Here is a 27933-nt window from a genome sequence, read left to right as displayed (position 1 = left end):
CCCACTGACCTAGGGACTGTCCCAGAGACTTGTGGCAGGAGACCAATCACACACAGCCCTTTCTCCTGGCAGAAGGAAGGTGCCAGCAATGACCTTGAGCAGGAGCCTCCATGCACCTTTGGCTGTTGGTTCCTGACAATCAAACTCTGATTGTATGGCTACAATGGGAAGAATGTGAGATTTCGAGGCGTGTCTGGAGTTTCCAAAGTATGTAAGAAGTCATGCAGCTGCAAAGTTAATAATTGCTGAGATGTCCCTTAGCTCTCTTCTCTATCTGATACATGTCACTCTGGTACTGTTGGTGTATCAAAAACAACAAGGGTTTCGTTAGTTTGATTTTGCAGCATATAGTTTAACTGCTTAATCAACAGTACTGCTCCAGAAGCTGTAATAAGCTTGTGCCATCTAAGTGATTAATCTTGAAAAAGAGGGATGGCTGCCTAGCAGAGTGGCAAGTCAAAATGCAGACCCACCATTTCATTGCTTAGTTGTAGGAACTAAGAGCTGGAGTGATTGATAGAGATAGCAGCATCTTTGGAGGGAGGAGAAGATGTGGGCCAGGCGTTTTGTGCATGGCTGCCCCTCTTACCCTGTGCCAGCTGACACTTGGATCATCTGCAGAAGCATGTGTTGGACCAGGCCTCCTGCCAGTGGAAGGTGGTAGCTTAGACTGGTTTAAGGAGAACAAATGAGTAAAGAGCACAGTGAGCAATACAATTGTTTCCTTTGTCAGTGTGAGGATTTTTTTAGATAACTCCAAGGTGAAGATACTGTTCCCTTTTGATTCACCTTTGGCATGCCCTCAGACCAGACCATGGAATCCACAATCATGGAATCACAGAATAGTTCAAGTTGGAAAACACCCTTAGGATAATTGAGTCCAACCGTAACCCTAACACTGCTAGGTCTACCACTAAATCAGGTCCCTAAGCACTACATCTTTTAAATACTCTGCCACTTCCATGGGAAGCCTGTTCCAATGCTTGATGTTGGTCTTCTTAGAAGGACCATAGGAAACATGTGGCGAGTCACAGTGTTCATCTGTCTCTGAACAGAGAGGAAAAGCAAAGTGTAGGTGGCTGATGTTACTTGAACTCCTTTCTTCTGACTTGCTTAACTTTTGACTTCCTGTAAGACCACAGACTGTTCATGTGGTAAATGGATCATGCTTATATTTGTCTTAATGGGTGTTTGAGATTCTCAAAGAAAGAGCATTAGAGAAGATGATTATTAAAATTTTATTATAATTTTATTATAATTTTATTATATCTCCTACTTTTTCCTGACATTATGGAATGCTCATAGTAGTATTTAAGCATCAGCCTGCACAAACGCTATTTAACAGTAGTGTTTTCAGTCATAAGTGCCTGAAGTTAATCCTCTGTATTTAAACACCTAAATAGGTGCTTACATTGTTAAAGGGACTAACCACTGGGAATCTCCACCATTGTGTATGAGAGCTTTAGATGTTCAGTGCCCTTTAACACCAAAAACTTGAGTCATGAAGGTTGTCCCAGTCTAGCATCTCATTCAAAGTTTGCATATGGTATGTCATAGCTGATTTGCATTCAGCTTCTAACTGCAAAGAAACAATAGCTGAGTGTCAATGCAGTTTATGCAGTTATCAAAGACTATTGATGTCTCTTTGGGGCTTCTGCTTAAATCATCCACTCCAGGAAATACAATTCACATGTTTAGCAGTCTTAATGTAAAAAATACTGTGTATTTTTGAATTAAGCCAGGCCTTGAAGTGTTTTCTGATTCTAGTATCACTTATCTTCCCCATCGAGGTGCATAGGAGTGAGGGCAGCCAGGCTATTATTGCTTTTACTGTATTCTAAACACGCACAGGCGTACACACACATCTGTATCTTCAAAATCTGCCAGAAGTATTTGTTGTTGCCTCTAAAAAGGAGTAATGCTCTCCTACAATGTGCAATTCATGAGCTTTATAAGCAATTTATAAATTTTTGCTGCCTCTTATTACAAAAACAATTAATCTCATTGCAGAACGTGTGTTTAATTATAATTTGCTAATGCCCTTGAGTTTTTTAAAGTCAAATTTATTGCTCAAGTGTACTGTAATTGATATAATCTGGTGACAAAGCAAGGGAATTAGCTTAAGTAACTGATTTGCTTAGCATCAAATTTGTGATCTGTGACCTTAAGCAAAACGTGTTACCTTTTCCATGAATCAGCTTTCCCATCTGTTTTTTAAAAAATGGCTGGAGATTACTGGTTGAAAGGTGCCATATTTTTATTTTGTTAAGCATCAGAGCACAGGATTCATTCAGCACATTATTTATAATGTAGAGCTCTGCATTTGAAACACTTCATCATATTTACACTTTTAATTTGGCTTTACTTTTGCTGTTGTTGCTAAACACAAACCACCCACAGATTAAGGACATTGATGTTCGTGGTAGTCTAAGTCATGTCAGTGATTCAACCTAAACTTGTTGCTATAACCAGTCAGTACTGCCAGTGCTCTTAGGGCTCCATCACAACAGAGCAGTGTGGAGAGTAAAACACATTTTTCTCTTGGTTTCTAGTTCAGACCAAACCAACCTGAGCCTACTTGTGCAGGGCTTGAGGCACACGGGCTGCAGCCTTGTGGTGCGTGAGTCTTGTCTGTGCTCTTCGTCAGCTCCAAAGACCCTTTATCAGCTCTGCTGAGAGAGAACAAAAGACAGAGATGTTGTGCAATATGGAAAGGAGGAAGAGAGATCAGCTTTTCTCTCCAAAGACATGAGCTTTCTCTAGTTTGTGGCCACTTCAAGTAGCCTGCTAACAAACCTGCGCTGCTGCTTCTGCTGCAGAGAGCTGTGGATGTCATGTCAGTGACTGTTTTCAGAGCAACCCCAGGGGCATTTGAGTGAACGTTTTTTCCAACTGTTGACATCTTGGTGGACTCAGAAAGCTGGCCCCCCTGAGATGAAACAGGACATATTAAACAAACCACTGTTGTTTTTTAGTTCTTGCTTGCATTCCTGCTTAGCTATGTATATATCATATCACATCATGCATCTACATCCTGTGAGGCATTTGTAGTTGACAGAAAAATGTCTTTGATGGGAGTATGCAAAGAAACTCCACTATTTTTTAAGCAAAACTGCTCTGAAAACTTTGTTTGGCTGCCCACAGCACTGAGATGTTTTCTTTTACAGCTACAATATGAGTACCACTGTGGGAACACTGTATGCCCCAGGGTATGCATAAACTCCTGACCCTGCTTAAACTGTGTGGCACACAACACCGGGTACATGTCAGCAACATTTGTGTGTTTGGCACCACCGTACCAAACCATGTGTTATGACACATCATTCGTATCCAGCTGACCACAGGTCCAGGAATAATGTTGCAATCGCTGATCCTGATCTCTTCCTGCCAAACAGCAAACACAGCCTGTCCTCCCTAAAAACAGAGACCTGTCTTACTGCACAGTAATCCCAGTGCCAGCACCATCACTATGCCTCTCCACAGTCTGCTTCAAGCATTAAAAATATTTTCTCCTAATTTCTTTCTGACATAAAGCACAGTTTGGGAAATCTATTAGGGCTATTAATTTTGTTTCAGGGAGCGCACGGGTGCTAGTGTTTTATTAGCACAGTAGCTCCACTCAATGGCAACATTTGGTTTCCAGTGAGGTTTCAGGGTTGTTGGGTTTTTTTATTCCATTTTCCAGCTGTGTTGACTCAAGTCAGAAGGCAGTCAGCCACTTGTGAGACTGAGGTCTCCAAACACTTAAAGAGCTGAGATATTCTTTGAAATTCCTGGATCTTGGAAAATTAGGGCAGCATCTGACAATACCAATTTTTCCTCCAGAGGCTTGCAGCACTCACAGTTCTGGTTCCAGCCAGGACCAGGAAATTAAAAATCACATGGAAACTCTTGCAGTGTTTTGAGGATGGCTGTAGGTTATACCTCCACAGAGGCAGAAAGTGCAGGAGGGAGACTTAGTTTTCCCAGGTCAGTTGTGTTCCGTTGTTTATGTATCCTGAAAGATGACCTACCTTGCTCAAGAAAACATGTAAGCCAAAGAATAAAATCTAGGTTGTCTGGAGCAAAGAATGAAAATGCAGCTTTGGTGTCAAGGCATTAACAATTAATTAGGTTTACCTGTGTCGTAGCAGGAGGGCCAGCCGTGAGACAGATACTCTTCTAGATAACACTGACCGCATTTCTGATGTGTGTTATAAATCTGTCCCTTCAGAACTTTTGTTAGCCAGGTGTGGGTACACACTTGTGGCTTGAGCTCCAACACAAGCATGGAATGGGTGGCCAGAAGGACATATAAAATGTGAACATCCACTCTCCTCACCAGCTCTCCTGCTCTCTGCTCCCCAGCACAGCCTGGACCCCAGCCTTCCCTCAGACCAAGAGCTGTGATTCCCTGCTAAATCTCAGGGAAAGGCTGAGGTACCTGAAAAGCCCTAAGTGCTGGCAGGGTGGCTCCCCTGCCACCTCATCCACCTTCTGTCCTTGCTTCCTTCTCTCTATCCCATGGCACTTGCTTTTAGTTCATCTCTACTGCTTTCTGCGCCTGTGTTTTCTCCTTTCCCTGTTCCTGCATCATTCAGCTTTCCTTCTCTGGCAGTTTTTGCTCTCTCTTTTTCACCTCTCAGCTCACCATGCTCTGTGTATAGGAGGAAGACAGCAAGCCATGCAATACAGCCTTGTAGGCCATGACTAATGGCAGAATAAAAGGAAGAGGAGGGAAGGTGGTTTAAATGCTCAGCAACTGAAAATTAGAAGTTTGCTTTTTCTCTATTCAGTCTTGTTAGAGGCACTGTAGGATTTCTTGTGCCTGCCCCAGGTACCTGACTGAAGCACGAGGCTATGCCAGCTTAGGATGTGGTCTTCAAGTCCAGGCTCTACCTCTATGGCACTGCCCAACCCTGGAGGAGCTTCACTGATGCAGCACAAATTTGCCCAGTGTGAAGCTGGCATAGGTGGCATCCACTAGCCATGATGCCTCATGTTTTCAGTTTTAAGTATTTATTGTTGCCCTAACTTCTGCCCTATTCCCAATTCTCTTTATTTTTTCCATGAAAAAGCCTAGACGAACTGAGGAAAATCAGTCTGCGCAACAGGAACCGCTGAGTTGTTTTAGGGTTAAGTTACAACTGTGTTGGTTTTTCCCATGCATGATTTTTTCTTTTCTTTTTTTTTTTCCCTTTCCCAGGGCTGCTTGAGTGCTTGAGTCCTAAATTCCTCCTGGAAATCTGCTTTCTGTACCATCAGCTCTCAGAACAATGAACTACTTGATATACCTGATAAGAGTTAACATGAAAAATGAATAAATCATTTGCTACTCCCTTTTCTGCTGAAACTGGGTGTTGGTCTATAAAATGAAGGAAGTTACACTGAGCAGGAAGTTTAAAAATGCTTAGACAGATGTCATTAAAAAAAATCAAAATTGGCTTCCTGCCAAGTGTCTGTAATTAAAATTATTCTTCTTAGTGAGAAAAAAGCAGATGCAAAGGGAGGTTTCCTGTCTCTCAAAGTAGGAAATACAAATAACTGTTAGTCTCGCCTTTGTGTGTGCATGTGTGCACGCATATGTGTTTGTGTGAGTGTGGGACTCTGAGGCTTGTTTCTGAAGTGGCTTGTGATAGAAAACTTTAGTCAATACCGTGTGGATAGATGCTTTATTATTCTATCCTCTTTTTGGTATTAGATTTTTGTTGAAAAATAATATATATAAAGTGCCCTTTCCATATTATAGATTACAGAAATGGTTACCCTTATAGAAAAGAACAGCAAATTTCTCTGTATGGTGTTGAAGGTTGATGTACACATGTACACATACTCATCCATACACATCATATAGCTATAGGTGATGGCTATACTCACTTAGAGACCAATGCAGTTAATGTCATGCAACTTTGTAGCATACATGAAAGTATAGAAACAGAAAACTACCTTCTATTAACATAACTTCTTTTTTCAGTACAAGCATCTTTGGTTTGATTTATGCCTTGACATTGTATTTTAATTTTGTTTCTTGTCTGATACACAAATTCTAAAACAGTGTGTTAGTCAAATTAGGCAAGTCTACCATCACGGGATGTGCTCTATGACTCTTTTAAACAGTGTAACCACTGTTTAAAAGGGGGCGGGTTCCTTTTCTCTCCTATGCATAGATAGACTTAAAACTTACACATGTTGAAAAAATTCTATCAGTCCATTTACTGTGGTTTTTTTCAGTTGCACTGGAGTCTGGAGTTTTGTTTCTTTTTAAAAAGTTCTTTTAGAGGAGTGGCATACAAGGCATGTTCCAATGTTGATCCATGGGAATGGGTGGACAGTGGTGGAGCAATACCCCTTGACAGTAGCAAGTGCTCTTACCTATTGCACTAGTTTGTGTAGCCTGTGTTCCATTTCCATATCTGAATGGGACATTGTTTGCTGCTTTTAGCAGCCTTTGTTTACACAGGACAGATGGTTCTTCCACGCACACTCATAACCAGCTTTAGTTGTTGTCTATCTGCATTAGTTATTATATATCTGCATTGAGATGTACTATAACATAGCTACTGTTCTCTGGCTAAAGTGTCCTGGTAATATTGTTTATTCTCCTCACTGTATTGGGATAAACAGGTCCAGTAAAAGGAATAAGTAAAAGTTGGCTTGTACTGTCATGGGGTTTTCCTGATTTATTATGCTATCCACTGTCTTTAATTAGACTGTGCTTAAATTTACCTTCAATTCTGAAAGTATGGTATAAACCCAGCACCATTCTACCAATCAGTACTTACCACTCTTAACATATATCAGATGGCATGTCAATACAAACCCACTCTATGAGTGCAAGGCCTCAGTACTAGGCACATGAAATGAGGAGTAGGAGACAGCAGATAAGCTCTCCAGTGTGTTTTGGGTGTGATGACCATAGGCAGGCATACCTGTCCTTTTCCATGCACACATGACAATACAGAGGAATGGCTTATTTTTACTTCTGTTTTCTTCAGGACTACACAGCCTCTCAGCTTCTGTTTGTGGGCTGACTGGTCTCAAAAAAATTAGTTTTCTATAACAAGAACCATCACTGATTTTGATAAACCCTGGCTGACCTGAGTATCAGAAGCTGGATGGCATGCTGGTGTCATGTGTACTAACTTTTGTAAACAACTATTCCATGATTTTGGCATCTTTGAGTGCTCCTGGAAAAACTTCCCTTGGAACAGATAACAGAATTTGCTTCTGTGCTTTTGAGTTGCCAGATTATCTGGCAAGAGAGCTGTTAAAAAGAAGTTCTGAGAATGCCTGAAAGAGAGCAAGTACATGCCTGCTGCAAGCAATGGAGCAACTGGTACCCGATGAGCAAGAGTAGTGGTGACCTGAAAACACAGGAGAGGAATATGGACTTGTATGTCCTATGTACGTTGCAGTGTTGTGAGAGCTGAAGAGAGTTCTAATTGCTCAGAGAAAGGTAGAGGGACTAATCAGAATAGACAAGTAATGTGGGCTCTGGAGATGAGATCAGGTTACAAAATGCCCAAAACCGCTGTTAGAAACTTTAGCAACAGCTAAGCTTGTAGTTCTTTCAGAAAATGAAACAGAAACATTTTAAACTCACAATCCATTTTATGGCACAGCCCAAAGCTATAGGCAATCCATCTCTGCCAATTTTAGGATGTCCCCAGTAAATGCATGTTGAAAAACAGCGTTGTAACAAACCTTCTTGTGTCCTGAAACGATTCCCATTTCTGTTGAAATCCAGAGACCCTATGAAAAGGTAGGGCAGGTCAAGGGGGCAGCACTAACAATGAGAAATCCCTTGTTGTTCCTCCAGTCCTGGCTCTATCCTCTTCTGGAGGCCTGTGTGCCTAAATGTGATCTGTTGGGTTTGCGGTTATGTCTGGCATTCCTGGGAGAAGACTACCACATGCACCTTTCAGAGGTGCCAGGCAATCTGCTGGAGAGGTTTCATTTCTGCTTCCCAAGTGGAAATGGGAGCCACAACAGGATTAAGTGGCCTCATCTGTGGCAGCACTCACAGTTCCCAAATTCTCATCTGATGCCCTACTTGGCTAATCAGCAAATGTTTAAACTTTACTTTAATCTGTTGAGCCATTACACAGAAAAGATAAGGCAGTTTCTGCTTTTGGCAGTGGTGATGTCCTCTCATGCTTCCTGCTGGTGGTGTGGCATTGTCTGCATTTGGGGAAATGTGCTGGGAGGGGAGGGGAATGGGGGGAGATTTATCTGGGGCAGGCAGAGGGAAGACTGATCCTTCTTCTACTAAGAGTGTCAGATAATACACCAATGGTTTCCACTCTTGTGCTGCTCTGCTGCAGACATTGTGTAAGCAGAGAGGAGAGCAATGGGGTTTTTTGTTGGCATTTTGACAAAGCATTTTCATGAGTATGGTTGCCCATTGAAGACATCTGTTTAAGTTCCCACTCCGGGATAACAAGAAGATCTGGGCAAATGTTTGAGACTGGATTTTTCTGGCAGGTTCTCTAATGTTTTATACAGGTAAATCCAGGGGCAAGTAACAGATGCCCTGAGCAGGCCTAGCCAGAGCTTTCAGCTGAAATGCGTGTTTTGTGTCCGGCGCATTCTCGAGAAGCTGTTTTCGAGGAGTTCTAAGTAAACAGTAAATCTCTCCACAATGGAATTTATACTTAGTGAATTATCAGGGTTAAAAAAATACTCTGTTGCTTTCAGGTCTTATCTTTGTTTACCATATCACCAAGGACAGTGACCTGCCTTTGTGCTCTAATACTGAACTGTCAGCAAGAGAGACAGGAAATGCTGCCTTCTCTATAAGCTCAGCATATAGGCTTAATGAGAAAAATAACATCTCAGCAGCAGTTGTTGAGTTTGCTCAGTTTGGTGTATTCTCTTTTGTTGTCTTACTTCAGCAAACCTAGATAATCTTAGAAAAAGGCCTTTGTGCCAAGTTTCTGAACTCTAATTTAGTGACCTTCAAATATTTAAACATTATTAAGACCAAGTCGAGCTGCCAAAAGAGTCTATATCCTTTTCATTTCCCACCAAGCTGAGCCTGCTGCATCCTGCCTGGAGCCTGGTCATGCACAACTCTCTCTGAACACGAGCCATCTTTCAGCTTGAGTGAGGAGGGAGTGCGCCAACACCAAGCAAAACACTGGCTCTGTCCCTTGCTGTAGTAATGTGTTGGGTTCACAGAACCCACCACTCCTAGGTCACCTGAATGAAGTAAGAAATTCATGATGGAAAAAAAAATCAAATAGGGAAGCACAGCTCAGGATGGAGCAAAGATGTGCCAGTAGCACTGTGTGCAGTGGAATGGCTTTGTCATGTCCCAGCAGCCTATCCTCTGGATTTTAGGGACAACAGGACTTGAGAGCACCATAAGCCTGACTTCTACATCCTGACACTGGCTGCAGAAACCCATCCTGGTCTATGTTCAGGGAGCACTCTTGATGCAGCTCCTCTTCCAGAGGTCCAGTAGCAGCAGTAATTTCTCTTGCATGGTTCCCACTTCATCATTTGAGAGGGCAGAGGTGCAGGGAGAATTCCCATAGATCTCAACCACTCTTTAGAACCCAAGGACATCATAGATAGACAAACCTTGAAAGCTGATCCCTTACACTTCAAATTACAGCTATCTTTTCCATGCAAAGGAAGGCAAGCTGTGCGCCTTTGCTGATTTGTTGCTGGTGTGTGGGTGAGTGTATAACACTCATTACAACTATTTTCCCCCAGCAATTACACATTGTAAAGCAAAGCTTTAATGGTGAGTTAGGTTCACTCCTTTATTTACACAGAAGGAATGTGTAAAATTTCTGTTCTAGTAGTCTGTCCACAATTTTGTTTTCCATTCAAGTTTTACCTTTATTTCATATAATATCAGTATTAGCTGCCAAGACTTAACCTTACTCATGATGTAAAATCTTTTTTTAAAAACCAGCAGTGGATTTGCTGTTAGTACCATGTAAAGATCAGGCTTTAAACAGCAGCTTTAAACATGCTGCCATCCTCTGAGTGTGCCAGAAGTATCCACACAATCTCATGATTAAGGTTTATTGGTCTTATTAAGAGTGCTGGAGGAGAGGAAGAGACTTTCCCAAATTTGCTTGGAAGGCTGTGTCAGGACTTGACCTTCTGATAACAAGCCCCATGGTTTTGCCACACAACAGCTACTCCCCACACTCCTCCTGCCCTTGCAATAATGTGCCTGGAATCTGACCCCACATTTCTTGCTGTCATGTTGGTATCAGCTGGAGATAAATGAAGCCTTTTGTTAACTTGTTCCTTGCTTTGCAGGGTGCTTTTCTCTTCTGCTTTAAAGAAGAGCTAGTGGTGATGTGGCACTGAGGCAGAGCTACATATAGGCACTGTCAGCATGGTATTTGTAATAAACTGGCCAAAGCATCTCTTGTGGTAAAAATGAGACAAGACTGCATTATAAGGAACACAAAAGGGATTTTTCTATCAAGTTCACTGGAAGCAGGGAGCAAGCTGTCATCTTCCCTGGCTTTTCAGCTCCCAGCCTGTGCAGTACCAAGGAGCAGTGACGTGCATATGCAGAACACAAAAAAGAGTCTTCCCACGTCCTGACCTAGATAAATAGGACTTGGAATGAATTTTCTGGCTTCATAGCACTGACGCTTTGAATCTTCTGAGATTTAAAGATTATATACATATTTTTAGTCGATTTTATGCCCCTTCAAATAGATAGATGTGTTACAGAAAATATACATGTACACGTATGTGTGCACATGAAGAGAGGCCCAAAGTACTAATACCAGTCACTCTTACTGTGCTATAATGAGAAATAGGAAGTGAATGTGTTAGCAAAAGCAGTGGGTATGGACAGAAGTGAAAGATTCTCTGTCTGTTTTGAGCTGCATCACAAATACCTTGAGAACTAAGGCAGGGAAGGCCATGAGGTTGCTCCAAGTTACACTGGCAGAAGACAGGTCCAAGTATGCAAGAGGTGCAAAAGGAGATCACATCCACTTGCACTTTTTACCAGCACATTTCTTGCAAGAGGTGTAACTCCATAACTCAGGCAGAATATGATCCCAAGTAACCTGCTTTTCAAAATCTTTTCCTTCATAATTAAGCCAACCCCATCCCTGCTTTCTTTTGTATTTGTTTTTTTTTCCCTCCCCATTGTGACGTATTATGTGATTTGGGCTATGACTGAGGCTACCAAGGTGTTGCACAGTGTCATTCAAACCAGAGCAGCAAAGTTGGAATAGCAGAAGCATGCCATTAGATTTTTGATTATCCTGCTTGTTCTCTAGAAACTATTGTAGATTTTTTTACACACATAGGAGTCAAAGAAATAATAAGCACTCTTCATCAGTCAGATTAGTCTCTATTTATACATCAAGGTAGAAGTGAGAAGCAAGAAGTCCTATTTTTCTCTGGTTTTTTTTCTCTTGCTGATTTTAATTTTTTTACTTTTTATTGAAATTTCTTCATTTAGAGTGGCACAGCTGCTTGATCTTCAGCCATAGATAAGTGGGTCTACATATGACAGCAACAACCAAAATTTATCTTTCTTTTCCCTCTCTCCCCTCACTTCCTCCCTTCCCCACCTCCCCCTTAGAACCAAGCAGAAACATAATGCTAAATATAGACTCAGAACAGTCTTTCCCCTGCCACGATTATTTTGTCTGCATGTTTCAATTTCATTCCATCTCAGGCTTTGCCAAGGTACCAAGTTTGGCATTTTCAAGAGGAGGTTGGATGATTAGTCCCTGAGGTCCCCCCTTGTAGTAACACCCCTTACACCCCAAAATGTGTGCTACGATACTTGTGGGCACTCTGAGGGGCAGCTCATGCTTGCCTGATGTTTATGAAGTTCCTGGTCCTGTAGACTTTTTTCTTTTTTTAAAAAAGGCTGTGTGATTTTAGCTATGCACTAGCAGCAGATGGCCAAAGGGCAGGCAGGGATAGCCCATGAAGCTCTGTAAATGGAATATTACCAACATCCTGCCATTCACGCTGCAAGTCTCTGGTATTTGTTTTGTATTCTCGCAAATCACTCGACACTGAAGTCAGGTGTATAACCGGAATCTCATATATCATTAAAACAATAGACAACAAATTAAAAAATAAAGAGAAAAAGGTTTCTAGTTGAAAAGGTAAGATTGAATACATGAATCCCAGTTCAGAAGCCAGAAGGCATATGAAGTTCAAAATACTGTTATTTATCATAAATCTCATGTGTTTTCCAGCCAATTTCTAAGTATTTGGGGGCCTCACTCATAATGTTTGAGTGATCAGGGCTGGTAACATGCTAGCTGCTCTTGTGTGTGTGACAGGCCCTTTACAGAAAAAGCCTACAGCTGTGCTCATCTTGGTACTCAGAAAATCCCTCCCCAGAAATTAGCCCATCTAAGATATCTATAGATCTTTGTGTCACAACTTGTGCTAAAAGGGCAAAGGATACCATCCTTTATTAGGTATTTTATATAGGCAAAATTGCTAGTGAACCCCTGCAAAACACTGTGGTTTATGCACTTTTCTGGCTTAAAAGTGCTCTTTTTTTGATGAATGATTCTATGAGATGTGTCAATTTGTGGGTGCCACCTTTGTGGCTCAGTGGCATCTGAATCAAGTGGCCTCCTTGTCAGGGCTGGCTCAAACCCATGTGTGTTGGCCAGGTTCCCCTGCACCCCAGAACTTTTGAGACTTGATGCAGGATAGAGCTTTGAAAAAGAAGAATAAAGAATAAAATACTGAGAATTAAAGTAGTGTGGCTGTAAGTAAAATGACAGCACAGAGGTGAGGTGTTAGAAATTCTAAAAATAAGGGTATCCTTGGAAATACAGAGGTAAATGAGTGAGGTGGCCGGTCACTGAGACAGGAAAGAATTAGGTTTAAGAAGCAAAAGTATCTTTGAGAAGCAAGAAAGAAAGAACTACAAATTGGTCTTCACATCAGGATGTTGTGGGACTGTGAGGTAATAAATAAAAACAGGCCAGACCAGCTTACTCATAAAGCAGAAGAAATCATGGGCAATATTTTCCATTTTTCTTCCCTGTAAAGTCTTATATCATTCTAAAACTTCCTTGAAATGACCTTGTTCAGACTACAAATGAATTCTGTGTTTTCTCACTGCTGACCCTGTGACTTCATCCTGCAGCCTTTTGAGTTGTGCTTTTGTTCCTCTTCACTCCCATGTGCTCACAAGGGCCAGTGGGACAGTACACGTGGAAGGGCTTCCTACCCATGGCAGTACATGGTGCCCTCTCCAAACAGCTGCACTTGCCAGGCTCTCTCCTCAGCTGGTGCAAATGGGTGCAGTTCCTCTGACTCTGTGATTTAGGTCTGTGCTGAAGGAGACCATGAATGATGCGACCTCCTGAACTGAATACTGTTCTTTATAATCTCTTCTCCAATATGCATCTTTAAATGTCAGACCCAGATCTCAGTTTCTTTTCTTGTCTTCTCTTCAGTTTTTGTGGGTCACTTGGACATTGATAATTACAAAAGAATTCCAGATAAAAAATTAAAGTTTTGTTTATACTTCCTGGTATCAAGAACTTGGGGAGGTCCAGGTGGAGTTTTTCCACTGAACTTTTTTTTTGATTGGAAATGTTCCCACAACTTGGGTACAGTTTGAGTGTCATTACAGAGGTCCAGTTGGCCCTCAGATAACCTACTGTGCCTATCTGTGTAATCAGGACCGAGTCATTGTGAGAAGTAAATCATAAACAGATGGACAGTCGTGCCATGCTGCTCTACAAAGGGTAGAGGAGAGCAAAGACACAAAACAGTGCCAGAACATGACACCATGATGGCTTCACTAAATCTAAGCGTGAACAGGCTTAGGAAAATTTCTGTGTTCCCAGGTGGAGAGAGAGTAAAGGAATAAAAGGAAAGAAGTCCTTGAATAGGCATCTGCCAGGATTTGTGGCAGACAGCTTTATCTGAATATCTAGAGAGGTTTGTCGTAGGTTAGTGTCATGGTAGCAGACACCCTTGTTCACAGCCAGCTCCCCACTGAGCTTGGGGTAGTGAGTTTTGGACTGGCATGTATTTTGTTTTTTCAAAAAGATACTCTTCATGCACTGGAGGGAGAAAACACAAAAGCTGTTTCAAGTGCTATCATTTTTTTTTCACATACCAGTTGTAAATTGCCTTGTTGTACCCAAGGCAGTCAGCACTTTCCAGAGGGAGTGAAAGAGGAAAAGGCATTGAATAGCTTTGGTTAGAAAATAAATTTTTTCCCTTTCTTTTTCCATTTTTTATATTTTCAGTTAAACTGTGAGAAGTTTCAACAGCAACAAACTTTTCCTTTGTGCTTTGTAGAAAGGCCACATGCTAGAATTTGGAGCCAGGACTGGATGTGGCTTTTACCTGTAGATTTTACCTGTATTAGGTAGGAGGAGTAAAAGTCTACAGCAAAGAATTGGGACCTTTGACACCAGGAACACTTCTTTATATTCTGTACTTTTAGTACCGTCTGTTTCTCAAGGACAGGCTGAACCTTGAATTACTATTTTGGCAGCTGAAACCAAACAAAGCTCCTTTTTGTTTAAGACATATTTAAATGCCGTGCAATGGATTTCTTTCTTTTTTGGTCACTTTAAGTCTATGCATTCAGAGTGGTATTTACCTGTTTATGACCAGGAGTCACACCGAGGCTGAAAAAAAACATCAGGTTACTTATGAAGACTTGAGTTAGTGGGTGCTCAACTCTTAAGGTTTTAAATTGATGGTCTCAGTCTTCAGCACCTCTGCTGGCCCCTTGTGTAGAGGGAGGGAGTTTTTAGCAGGAGCACCTCACACAGGCATTTGGAAGATGACCAACTAATTAATGTTTGCTAAACGCTTCGTGAGCCTCAGGGGTAAAACAACTACAGGAAGGCAGAGAGTCTTATTATTGTCGTACTGCACCTAATGCACATGAAATGTTTTCAAGGCATCAGGCACTACAGAAATGTTGTATGGTATTAAAACTGACCTGCCCTTGTCAGAGCAAATAATAATTATGCTGAGTGATGAGAGAATCTTGCATTTTCTTTGCTATGAATGTTTGCCTGTTTACTAATTCAAAAAAGGTCTCATCCAGCAATTGCTGAAGCCAATGACTTAAGCAGCCACTGGCTCAAGAAGGTTGAATTACAGAAGTAATTTATTTTGTGTAAAATCTCCTGACCTCCTCATAGGTTGGACTGTGCTCTCTAGGACATATTTCCCCAAACTACATGCCTGGGACTGAGTCATCTCTCAGCCTGTAAGGCTGCCATAGAGTTGCAGAACGACCGAAGATGACCTCACCACATAGCCCATAAGATAGCCTCTATTTGCAGAATGAAAATTCATCTGATGCCCTTTAATATAAACATAACATGAGGAAATGAACATTTGATTAAACTAAACACACAGGCCTTTTATATTCAAGGCCCTAAGTTAAGGCACTGTCACCTCCATACAGAAAATACCAGCTGGAGCAGGAATGATTAAATTAAGTAATCTGGCTCTTATGTGATACCATGAATGTCTGCTGAGAGGGGAAAAAAATCCCTCCCCTATTCCTATAGATCTGCAGCAACCATCAAGGGACACTTCTTGTGGCAGGAAGGATTAAGTCTTGCACGAACTTCAGTGGTTAATGTGCTTTGGACTGGTGACATGCCCTTCGGACAGACCTACCCCAGTTTTATAATTCTCTCTCTCAGCCTTTTGGGCCTCTGGCAGTCCTTTCTCCTGTTTAATTTCCTCCTTGCCTCCCTCCCACTGGGATCCTTCACCATTCAGCGTTTCTGCCACCCAAGTAGAAATTTTGATTGTGTCAGACAAGTGTAGAAAGAGAGACTTTGAGCCTCGGTGGGCTACGGAGAGAACCAGGGTGGATTTCCTGGAGGCTGAGTGTTCTTTAAGGAAGCAAGAAAGAGGCAGTCTCTGTGCCTCTGATGAGCTTAGCTTGTTACAATGCATGGCCAGGGGTTGTATCATCCACAAACAGCTGGAGCAAGGCATGCATTGCATATGGGTAGGAAGCCACTTTTAGAGAGGAGCTATTCTTCCCCACCCAAATAAGGGAAAAATAAAAATTAGTATAGTGAGGGTGCTTGTGTGTGAGAAGCTGCCTGGCCTGGCATTATCAGCACACTGGGGACCTGGCCTTTCCTGTGTGACAGCAGGGTACCCCAGGCACCCAGTCTCATAGTTATTTAATCAATTTTCATTTCAGGGCACACACTTCTCTTGACATGGGAGTCTGGGACTAGGTAAAGTTGACAGATTTACAAAATCTAAATTGAAATAGATTTTTCCTCCTTTCTTTTCATTTGTAGCTTGCCTCATAAATTATTTCCTTGGAGATTTTCTTCTCTTTTCCTACTTTCTTTTTTTTCTGGATTTTCTACCTGATGGCACTCGTTCTGTTCTTGCTGATCACCATGTGTCGGTAGTAATGTAGGTGGAAGAGAATTTCTGACTGTTTTTGTTGCAGCTTTTATGTTTGTCTGTTTCGTTTTGGGACACTGTTCAGTTTCAGGAAGTATTTTTATCTCACAGAAGTTTCCTTGTGAGCAGTGATGCTACAAAGACCTCATTTTAGCACTGTGAAAGCTACTGGAGGTAGTGCAGGTCTGTCTTCTGCCAGGAGCTGAAGTCTTTGATTCAAAAAGCAAAGTAGCATTAAAGCTGACATTGGTGTAGCCTTATACCTTCTGGCTCTTTCCCCAGCGCTATTTGGTGCATACTTAGAAATGCATTTTCTTCTCCCTTACATTGATGCAGCCCCAGGGAACTGTGTGGATTTGCACCAAAGTCACAGAGGGAATTTGGCTGCAAGGTCTGTGTGCAGTGTGGTTATCAGTGCAAAACTGATGCACCAGCCTTTCTCACCAGCTCTGAACTTGGCCTGCAAATCAGGACCTTCCTCTGTCTGTGCTGAGTGGACTTGCATGGTAGTGAACCCAGAGAGGTGAAGTTAGAGATGAGGGTCACTGGTAGGTGATTTGAACAGAGATCTGTAATATGAAATTTATTTGGCACTCACAATCTTTTGAAGGAGCTGGGAAGAATATGTTTGATGTGTCTGAACCACTGAGTGTTGTCCCATCTTGGGAAGTGCCTCAATGAGCAAAGTACTTCCCCAAACCCACTAAGAGTGGGAGTGAGAACCTGACAAACTTCCCTTTGAATGACAACCCAAGTAGATGAGAAAGGTGGCAGGTAAGCCACATGGAATAAAAAAATAAATGGAAAGCTTGAGAATCTGTGTTTGCTTGCTTCTGGGGAAAGAGGCATGAGGGGATGGAGCCGAAGACTTGATTTAATGTTCATTTCTGAGAGCATATGAGGAGGCACAATGCTGCTGGTAGAGGCTTTAGTGCTACCAAAGCATGCTCTGAGGATCTGAGAGGTGCTGGGCAGCTCAGAAAGCTGCCACATCTTAATCTGGAAATCAGGCTTCTTGTCCTATTTTTCTTTCCTGAACCTTGTCCTTGATTCTGTAGTCAAGAACTTAATATTTTACTCAAAAATTCTCTAGGCCTCTGTCACTGGAAGTGGCCAACAGGCACCTGGTGATTTTAGGCAGGCTTCTCTCTGTCTTAATGCAACAACTTCTGCCATGACCTGCCTCCCAGAATGAGTGGGACTCAAGAGGTTCAGGGTCCTGTTTCCCCAGTAGCATGGGCTGGTTCTGACACACCTCAGAGAGACATCTCACTTGGCAGGTGCAGGCTGGACCACAGAAAATAGAAAGAAAGAATTTGCAGTAAATATTGCATGAGGACTGTCTTAAGCATTTCTTAGGGGTTGGGTCCAAGTTCTGAGGGCAAAGCAAAGAAATTTTACTTCATCAACTTTGTCCCTATCTTGCTGCCTGAGACTGTATGGAGGTTTTAGTTTGGTGCTTTACAGGTATCCACCATGTTGTCATGGAATTGTAAAACATGAGACAAGCTTTCTTTAAGCAAGTTAAAGATAGGTGTCTGTTAAACCATCCTAACCCTTCTTTATTGATCTGAATCTTGAGTGTTATCCTGTCTCTAACCTTTCCTTTCTTTATATGGTTATTGGCAAGGTTGTCATGGGGCAACCCTAATTTGACTTTTACTTCCCATTCTTGCATTTCTTCCCCCTCTTTGAGGCTGAGTGAGGCACAGAGACTCTAGTTCTCTTAGGGGATGAGCTAATCGTAGAGGTGACCAAAGAGAAGTCAAAACCCCAGGCAGATCCTTTGATCTATGGACAGCTTTTGATCCCTTTGATCAAGAAACATTATTGACCTCTTTGTAAATGGCTGTTGTCTGAATAGCTCTTTTGGCAATTTGAAAGGAAGTTGGGTGAGAGTACCTGGGGGTGATGCTGGCTTGTTTTTGACTGCTATTTTGTTGCTATTCAAAGTACCTTTGGGGAGAGAGCCCATGTGGACTGTGTGTAGCTATGCATATACAGGTAACTCATGGATGGGCATCTGTGCTTAAGTGGATCTTCACGTCATCTCTCTGACATGGACTTTGTCACAGCCACACCTGCCCATGAGGCATCAGATCTGAATTGCAATTTCTCAGAAACCTCAGCTGATTCAGTATCAGGCCATGACTCAGCAGCTCTTGTTATGAGGAATGTGTTCTCACAGACTTTGCTGCTTCCAAATTGATTTCAGGAGCACATCACACTGTCAGCTACACAAAATTTTCTCTGATTTTTTTTTTTTTGTTATTTCTGGGTGCTGAGCATCACTAGGCCATGACCAATAGGATAAGTGGAAATCTCTTATTCACTGTGTACTTTGGATTACCATTCCCAAAACAGAGGTGGCAGAGAAGGGTGATCTGTGCCTCACTCATCAGCTACTTTGGGGAAAAGTTACTATCTCATCTTCAGCTCTCACTGAAGGTTGGTTCATTCTGGACATTGTATGGAAGCAACTGAGGTGCAGGCATATGTTCCCTTCTGCCAACTTGGCTGTGGTGATGCTAACCCCAGCCAGCAAAGAAGAGTGAGCAACTGGGAACAGTAACATCTCAAACTGCTGCAGAGTGATTGGCCAGACCGCTCCTGTCAGCACTTGGATTTCCTTGCTGTTCATTGAGGAATTAAAAGTTAACTGAAGGTGGTGGTAAAAAGTAGGTTTGCCTGCCTAGAAAACGCTAAAACCAATAGTGAAAAGCAGAGGTGGATCTGAAGGTTGTTATCTCTCTTGAAATTTATATGGGGATTAAAACACGCGTCATCCTTGCAGCACTTTGGCAATTTTATAATCTCTGCTGGTATTCCACCTCAGGGTACTCTGTGGGATGAAGAATTAATTTTCCATGTTTTTTTAAGGAATGGAGGCCTATGATTTTCTGTCAGTCATAAAGAAGAGTTTGTGGCCGAACTAGATGCTTTCTGGACCTCAAAAGTGATTGAAAGGTCTGGGACTGTGGTGAGGGTGTGTACCACCACACCTCCAAAAATCAAATTGGGTTAACATGCGTGCAGAGAAACACCACAGGATGTTACATGGCCATTTCACTTCCACATCAACAAGAAGAGACACTATGAGGCTGTGCAAAATGTAAGAAAAAGCACTGTGCAAAGCAGTGGCTGCAAAATTAAACTGTAGGATGGTTTATTATATGCAATATCTTTCTCTCCCCCTCATCTCTCCTTGTTAAAGACAGGAATCTTTCTTAATGGAAAAAAGTACCCTATCTTGAGTGCAAGCCAATTTATAATTTTTTTTACAGGGGGTTAAAGTGGCATGTTTGCACAACACCAACCCTCACCCCGGCAAACCTGCCAGCAGTTGATAGATATAAATAGGGACATTTAGAGAGAAAAGCGTATTTACGTTCCTTTGAAATGTGCTTGGCTAAAGGCATATTTTTAAGAGAGGGAGTGGAAAAACAAATGGAAAATATTTTCTTTGAAAGGGGAAAAAAAGCAACAAACTGTCCTTCGTAAGCAGAGATGCTTGGCTGGTGTGTATTTTACGCAGCTGTAGGTCAGACCTTGCAAACAACTACTAAATTGGGTCCAGCTACTTTGATGCTAAATGCATGGAAGTGCCACTAATTAAATTGCATCAGATGTAGGAAATGACTGATGTGTCTGTTATGCTCACGATAGCAGAGTTCACTCTGCTGCCATTTGACCGACCCCTCTCTCTTTATGTAAGAAAAAGGAATTTTCTTCTAAGAAAAATCAGCTGGTTTCACACCTTTGTTTTGTTTTCTGAACTGCTAATCCCCTGAAGGTATAGAAGCTATTTGAAAGAGCAAATCAAAGCTCCAATAATTTAGTGTTATATTATTTGCTGATGTATGGTTTGATTTAGTGGCTACTTATTATATCAGGTTACCATATAATTATCTTAATTATTGACTCCAGAAGAGTAAGTAGAGGGATTGTGAGAGAGACAGGAAGGCCCAGTGGAAAGAGCATGGTTCAGAGAATTGAACACATCTTGATGTGCTCTTGACTCCACCACTCATTTTCTCAGAACCTGAACTCTTCCCTTGGCCAGCCTGAAATGAGGAGGGATTGCAGGGCCAGGACTCAGAAGCTGACCCAGGATTCAAAGAGATGCAGAAGAGAAGTATAAAAAGGACAGAGGAAAGTTCTGAAAGATAGTTGTAAAATTAGTGGAAAAAAAAAAAAGAATACCCACCACAGTATGCATTTACATCAAGGAGTAGACCATCTATGTGGGCATGGAGAAAGGCAGTTTTCCCATGAAGGCCTGGGAATTTAAATCTGCATTTCCAGCCTCTACTACTGATTTAACACACAAAATTACGTAGCCTTGGATCTCTTTATGCACAATAAAAATGATAAAAATCATCCACCTGTCTTTGGTTTTAGCCGTTGAAATTATTGAAGCACTGTTCCTCACACAGCCTTCAGCCATGGTCCTCATGGAATGTCCATTTGTGGCTTTTAGTCTCCTAGTTCTTTGTCTGACAACCAGCAGCCTAAGCCACAGGTCTGAGTTAGCAAGCACCACTGCAATATAGAAACCTCACTGAAAGTCTGTGAGTGCAGTACTTCCTGTATTGATAATATTTTACAAATACTGACAAAATACTTCATCTATTGACAAGCTGAGTTGCATCTTTTTCCCTGAGAGAGAAGCAGACACGTTGGTTCTGCTCAGCTTGTGCAAATTGCTTTCTCTGGTTTTGCTTTTCTTTCCTGAGCCAAAAAATGCGAATAATAGAATGTATCTATTTCCTTCCTAGAAAAGATCAGCTAATGTGAAATGGTGCATGGTGGCTTAGTGCTGAATAAGTGGGATACCCTAATCCAGCAAGGTATCCTTGTTCTATTGTATGCCTTTTCTGCATACCATCTGGAGTTGTTCTCTGCTTAGTATTTTCAGTATGTACCATATGTTTTTGCATGAAAATTCAATAAAATATGCATTATACATGAAAAGTGCTGTAGTAAATAAAGGAAGGATGGAATCCAGTCCCCTTTGTGAACGGCAGGGGCCCCAAATCTTCATAAAAGGTTTAGTCTAGTCTGACGTCTGTGCTTTTCTCCAATTTACTCCGTGTCAGTCTTTAGGAGATGCTCTAATTTAAAACAAAACTCCTCTTTCCTGATGAGGTTATTTGATGTTCTTTGGCTGCCCTCTGCTGAGAGCACTGAGTAAGACAGGAAAAACGTCCTTTCCCAAGGAAGGTAACATTGGAAGAAATTCCCTGTTTGTCAATATGCTGAGTTGTGTCACTGCTGCTGGTGGTCATCTGTGGTTTGGTGTCTCTCATTGTCTCTTTGCTTCCAGTCAGAGGGCAAACTCTTCTGAGCTGCATCCCTGCTAAGGTTTTAGTGTCCATCATTCGTTGCCAGGGGGTGGGTGGCTTTATAGACTTATGAAAATGTAGGCTGAGGCATTGACCACCATGCAAAATTAAGCATTATTAAACAAGGGGTTGCCACAGGAGGAAACAGACCTCTCTGCCCAGGCCCTGTTGCAGTCCTGCCAGGTGGGATTTGAGCTGTACCTCAGCATCCCCCTGCTTGGCAGAGCAATTTGCCACTGCATGCTGTTCCTCATCAGAATGTCCGTTTCTTCCAGTGCCATCTCCACCCCTCCACAGGCACCACAGCACTAGGTCTTTACTTTATTTCTTTAACTGGGAAAGGGCAAATGGGTTGTTCCAACATGAACAAGAATAGCTGAAGGACTTGCTGTTTCTTGTGAACAAAGTGTGAGCCATGGTCTTGTCCTTGGGAAGAAACAAGGATCCTGTGCAGATTTTGATACATGTATAAAACAATAGTTCTGTTGTAGCTATTAATGTTCTCTGTAATGCCCTGTTTTCAATACTTCCTAGCAAGTTGATTTATTATTATATCTTTAGCTGGGCTGTGCACCAAAGCATTTTGGTGATGAAAAGAATGTTATACACACTTTTAATTACTGCCCACATTTTTTGTATAATTTTATCATTTACTGTTTTAGATGAGACATCGAGTTCTTCTACAGGAAAGATGCCCAGTAAAAAATAGATGGTTTAAAAGCTAATCTGAGATAAGTTTGGCACTCAAATGCAAGAAAATGTAATTGTTCCTTTCTTGTTTTCTTCCTGCCCTGTCAGATGGTCCCTGATTACCAAAATGTACAAGAACTCCCTTATCTGGACATGGTGATTGCAGAGACATTGCGCATGTACCCACCTGCATTCAGGTATCTGTTTTTTTTCCCCTCTCATTCCACAGGATAACTCACTAGGTCTATAAAATGGAAATCTTTGCTGGAAGACCAATGTTCTCAGTCTCTGTGCCAACATCAATACTGCTTTGTGCATTTGAAAGGTATAATGCGGCTGTTGTAGCAAAGCAGGTTAATTCTGGTATTTCTAAAACACACTTTTACAGCAGATTGGCCAAGGTTGCTTCCTCACTATTCTTCACAACCCCCAAGGTTATGGGATGGAGGCATTTTGAAGCAGGTCTGGCCTTAGAAAGGCAGATGCTGCTTCTTCCAGGTGCCTCAGGTTTCAGGGATATGGACCAAAGACCTGCCCTGTCTTGTTGGTCCCTGATCTATGGAAGGGTTGCACATCCAGAAAGCTGTATTTCACATATGTGTTTAACTTCAGCCCATTTTCAATTAGTACTGCATTATACTGACATAGCTAAACTAATGGCAATATCCAGTAACTGTTGAAAGTTTTGTGCCAGTTCACACAAGACTGATTCTACTGTGTTGATGAACTGAAAACAAGGGGACAAGAAATTTAAAAAACTGTTTGATTGCTAACGTTTTGAGCTCTCAGAAGTATAAATACAAATGAAAGAATGAATCTTTCCAAAGTGATCAGCCAGTTGCACTGCTTCTCGTGAAGCTGGGCGAAAAATTCAGATGACTGGAAAGGAGCCAAGCTGAGCTTGCTGTGACACCCTTTGAAAAATCTAACTCATGATTGCAAGCACCTTAAAATAAAAAAGCTTAAAATCATAATCTCTTCTGTATGTTCACAAGGAAGAGAAGTCAAGATTTTTTTTTCATGGGCATCTGCAGGATTGTTCAGAGAGTAAATGTCAAAGATATTTGCTGCTGGGTGAGATGATAGGGCTTTACTATATTATACATGGTATATAAGTGGAAACAGTTTTGCTGGTTAAAGCAACAGGGATTTTTGAGTTTCATCTCTGTCACTGGGAAACAATCAGTGTTTGTCAGATGGGAAACAGAATGAGAGTGGAGCAAAGTTATTCTGAAGTTTTGGTTAGCATTATCAGCAGTGTTTATTGATCTGGCTTTTAGTCTGATGGATGTGGAATGGGTAGGACAGCCCAGTGCCTCTGAAAGATGTTAATTGCCTGTGACAATGGTAATGCTGAGTTAGGTGAAAAATCAGTGGCAGCCAAGTTTGCTATAAAATGAGTTGGTTTTCTTTTTTTTTAATGAACTTTGTATCCAGAGATCTTTCTTCCCCAGAACTCACGTTTTCACTGTCACCAAATTCATGTAATAATGAGAAGAATGTCTTGGCAATGTATTTTTAGCATGGAGATTTTTGTTGCAGGTTTGGAGCCTTTGTTATTTATTTGTCTATGAGAAAGAGAGTTGGGTGACAGTGAGGAGAGAATGTGTTTCTGTAGCGATACCAGACTGGCAGTCCTGAAACTGAAATCTTTGTTCCACTTTTTAAGCAGAGCGTGGGAAGCAGCAAAGGGAGCTCCTGCACATTGTCTCGCCCCTGTGCTGGCAGCTGGTGCCAGGGAACAGCTCCCAGACTGAGATGACAGGGCACCCCTCTGGCTCTGGGTTGATTTGGGATCTGTAGTGACCACCCAAGCACCAAAAGTTCTAGATCAGAACCTGCGACCATACATGCACACTCACATATACATACAGATTTTTGTAAGGTTTACAGACCCAAGTTTGGTTTAGCAGACAGCTTTTTTCGATCTTATCACAATGAGGTTCCTAAGGACAGTCTTACTCTGTACCTGTCGCCAGGGGATGGGAGAAAACTGCAGAGTTTTGCTGCTGACGTCATGCCTGAGGTTTTCTAAGGCTTGTGAATCCATTGTATTTTTGTAGGAGCAGCAGCAGCAGAACCTAATATTAAAAGCATCCCTTGCAAAGTTTCAGGTCCTTTACCAAAATGGAGGTGCTTCTCAAATAAACAAGCTCAAAGCTGTATTTGGTATCCTTTCTTTCCTGAAGGCAAACCAGCATACTCTTTCTACTTGTTTAATTAGAGTTGACAGACACGTTTCATCAGCAATTTTCATAAAAAATTACTCTAAATCCAGCGTTCACAGTGAAGTTGCAGTTTAGCAGTTAATGCTTTGGGAAACAGTAGACACCCAGAAATGCTTTCCTGTGAAAAGAGCAAAGGTTAGCCAGCTGGGCTGGAGCTATGGGCTTCTGGGTGGAGATGACACCTGAGAAGACAATTGCATCAGCAACAGTTGTTGTATTTATCTACTGAGAAATTGTTACTTTGGAAATTGCAGGGTCAGCTGAAGAGATTTACTTTTCCAGATCTCTTCTGCTGTCTTTTTAACCTTTTTTAATCATCTGAGATACCTGACATTGTTGCAGATTCACTCGGGAGGCAGCTAAAGACTGTGTGGTGCTGGGGCAGCATATTCCAGCTGGAGCTGTCATTGAAACTGCAGTTGGACACCTCCACCATAACCCTGAGTTCTGGCCAGAGCCTGAGAAGTTCATTCCTGAGAGGTATGTGGAGAAATGCTTTTCATTCTTAGGTTGAAGTCCTGATTTGGGCCTGTTTAGATCAATGTTAAAATGCTGGTTTATGCATTAGTGTGGGCACAGAACTCCAGCCTGTCCAGTGAAGACACCAGAACCTGCTGCCCTTTCACAGCCACAGTCATCCACTATTCATCCAAAGCAGTATTTCCACCAAGAGTGGAATTTAGTTTAATTTAGACCATAAAATTAAGTTATTTCTACCAAATTAGACAAGTGATGATAGAGACACATCCCACAGATGGTGCAAGGTTTGGTCAAGGCTGAAATGTGGCACAGGTTTTCAGACCAGTTTGCAAATCAGAGACTGTGAATACTGTCTCTTCTGGATGCAGAAATTCTGAAGTGAGACAGTATATTTACTGACTTGGATGTACCTGAGAAACTCATCCAGTTCCTGCATGGTTTAGAGCACCATTTTCACCTGAAATCTTGTAACACTGGGGATCCATTCTAAGTGGGGAACCTACCCCATCTCCCACTGGGAATTTGCTCTCCATCTCTAAGTTAGGATCCTTGGTTCATTCTTGGCAAGACATACTTCCACATGGCGCATTTATTCTCCTGAGCTGGGGATGGCAGGTCACACTGTCAAGCTGTGGTTTTGTCCCATGCCCTATCCGATAGATGCTGAGTTGAGCTTACAAGGGAGAGTTTCAACTTATGTGGTGCTGTGTGGAAGCACAATTTAGTTTTGTGGGCAGCTCTAGTTTTAAGCTCTTTTGTGGGCAGATGCATTTTAAGCTACCACTACACTGAAAAGTTTACTAAGAAAAAAGGCTTCACAAACAGCTGGGTGTGAGGCAGGCAGCCCAGAACCATCTTTGCCAGTAAGACACCACATGCATAGTGTAGGTGGGTTTGCCTAATGCTCCTTCTGGAACAAATCTAGGCATATGCTCCATCAGGCTCTTTTGGCCATGAAGAAGAACAGTTCCAGGGTTAGAGAAGCCCAGAGCTTTTGCTGGAGAGAAATCTTAGCAGTAACTGGAAGTCCAGGGTGGATTTTTTTAGCAACACTTATCTAAAAATGCTTTCTTAATTGTTTATTCACCACTTCAACAGTAGCATGAAAGTGCATTACAGAGTAAAAAAGGATAGTGGAGGCTGCAGTCCCCTTGACTCATACAGTGCTATTTGTTATGAATTTGAGATTAATTCCCTTTTAAAACTTCCCTGAGGAATGATGCATAATTATTAACACTCTCCTCAGCTTATATCAGTCAGCAATGTTAGTAAGAATTATAGAGTAAGAGCTTAAAAAAAATTAAAATAATTTGGCCACAGCATTTTTACCCCTAATATATAATTTTGAAATCAGCCTTTGGATTAATACAAGGGAGACTAAATTTACATAATGATATATGGGGGTGAGCAAGGCAAAGATTGCATTAACTTGTTTGCTTGGAATATGTAATGGTGCTTAGTATGTGAGTGTTTTGGGTTGAGCTGCAAAATGCCCTACTGAGAAAAGGGAGAAAAAAAATTCGGGACACTTAGACTTGAACTTGACTAGGTATATACTTATACAGAAAAGAGAAAATTAAAAGAAAACTGCAATATAACACACACCTACACAGATTAAAAATAACAAACAATAACTCCCCACTCACCATCAAACACAAATCCCACCATTCTAGCTACAACCCACCCAAGAGAACTCAATCCCTCGAGGGACAGACCCAAGTGGAGAGAAGACTAAGATTAAATATTTTACCTTCCTAAGATACCATAGCAGCAAGTGACGGTAGGGCCTGGTCCAGGAAAACCACACAATACATCCCTCCCAGATGAGCAGTCATGAGGAACTGGGAGAACTCCTCTTACTCTACTCTCTTTATATCTCAGTTTGCGTCATCTGGCATGAAGTATTTATTTGGTTGCTTAAGTCAGATGACACCTGTCTCTCCTAATCTGTGTAAGACTATCTGCTAAACTGAGGCCTAACTAAAACTACCACAGTAAGTTAATTGTCCCTCAGTCTCAAATTATGGGCTTCTATACTACCCTTTGGAGTAGTAACTTAATGTTATTTAGGATATCTAAACATAGGCATGGGATTAGTGGAGATACATACTCTTGTTTCCCAAAGCTCAAAATAGCCTGTATTGCCTCTCCTCTCTTTCTACTCTGCCTGAGTTCTCTGGGCCTTAACAGTCCAAGTTCTTGCAAACTGTATCCAAAGAAATGAGAGATTTTCAGGGATGACCCCATAGATGAAGCACAGAAAGGGACCTGGGGGCACTAACTGACAGGAAGCTCAACATAAGCCAGCAATGTGCCCAGGTGGCCAAGAAGGCCAATGGGATCCTGTCCTGTATAAAAAATAACATGGCCAGCAGGACCAGGGCAGTGACCCTTCCCCTGTACTCTGTGTTGGTGAGGCCACACCTTGAGTACTGTGTTCAGTTCTGAGCCCCTCAGTTCAGGACGGATATTGAGGAGCTGGAGCGGCTCCAGAGAAGAGCAACAAGGCTGGTGAAGGGATTGGAACACAAGCCCTATGGGGAGAGGCTGAGGGAGCTGGGGTTGTTTAGCGCGGAGAAGAGAAGGCTCAGAGGTGACCTCATCACTGTCTAGAACTACCTGAAGGGAAGTTCTAGCCAGGTGGGGGTTGGTCTCTTCTCCCAGGCACTCAGCAGTAGGACAAGGGGGCACGATGGGCTTAAGCTCTGCCAGGGGAAATTTAAGCTGGAGATCAGAAAAAAATTCTTTACAGAGAGAGTTATCAGGCATTGGAATGGGCTGCCCAGAGAGGTGGTGGATTCACCATCCCTGGAGGTTTTTAA

At 42.0% G+C, this 27933-nt stretch overlaps 1 protein-coding gene and 1 long non-coding RNA gene across 6 annotated transcripts in view; one reads left to right on the top strand and one right to left on the bottom strand.

Moving 5' to 3' along the window:
- Window positions 1-27933, top strand: part of TBXAS1 (thromboxane A synthase 1) — a 274193-nt gene that overhangs the window by 239995 nt on the left and 6265 nt on the right. For all 3 annotated transcript variants that reach the window (XM_071551088.1, XM_071551087.1, XM_071551089.1), the window contains 2 exons: window positions 22512-22600; window positions 24974-25111. In XM_071551088.1, coding sequence (XP_071407189.1) covers window positions 22512-22600; window positions 24974-25111 — 227 coding nt within the window. The remainder of the gene's footprint in view (window positions 1-22511; window positions 22601-24973; window positions 25112-27933) is intronic.
- Window positions 513-26940, bottom strand: LOC139670020 (uncharacterized). 3 transcript variants are annotated; one of them, XR_011697378.1, is made up of 4 exons: window positions 26862-26940; window positions 2797-2929; window positions 2569-2669; window positions 513-670 (listed from the first exon to the last, which is right to left on the bottom strand). It is a non-coding gene; the product is annotated as an uncharacterized lncRNA (long non-coding RNA). The 3 variants fall into 3 exon arrangements; XR_011697379.1 differs by lacking the exon at window positions 513-670 and having other exon boundaries at window positions 2322-2672; XR_011697377.1 differs by lacking the exon at window positions 513-670 and having other exon boundaries at window positions 2322-2669.

Source organism: Pithys albifrons, chromosome 3 (assembly GCF_047495875.1).
Source record: "Pithys albifrons albifrons isolate INPA30051 chromosome 3, PitAlb_v1, whole genome shotgun sequence".
Classification (NCBI taxonomy): domain Eukaryota; kingdom Metazoa; phylum Chordata; class Aves; order Passeriformes; family Thamnophilidae; genus Pithys; species Pithys albifrons.
This window is presented reverse-complemented; position numbering and strand designations above follow the sequence as displayed.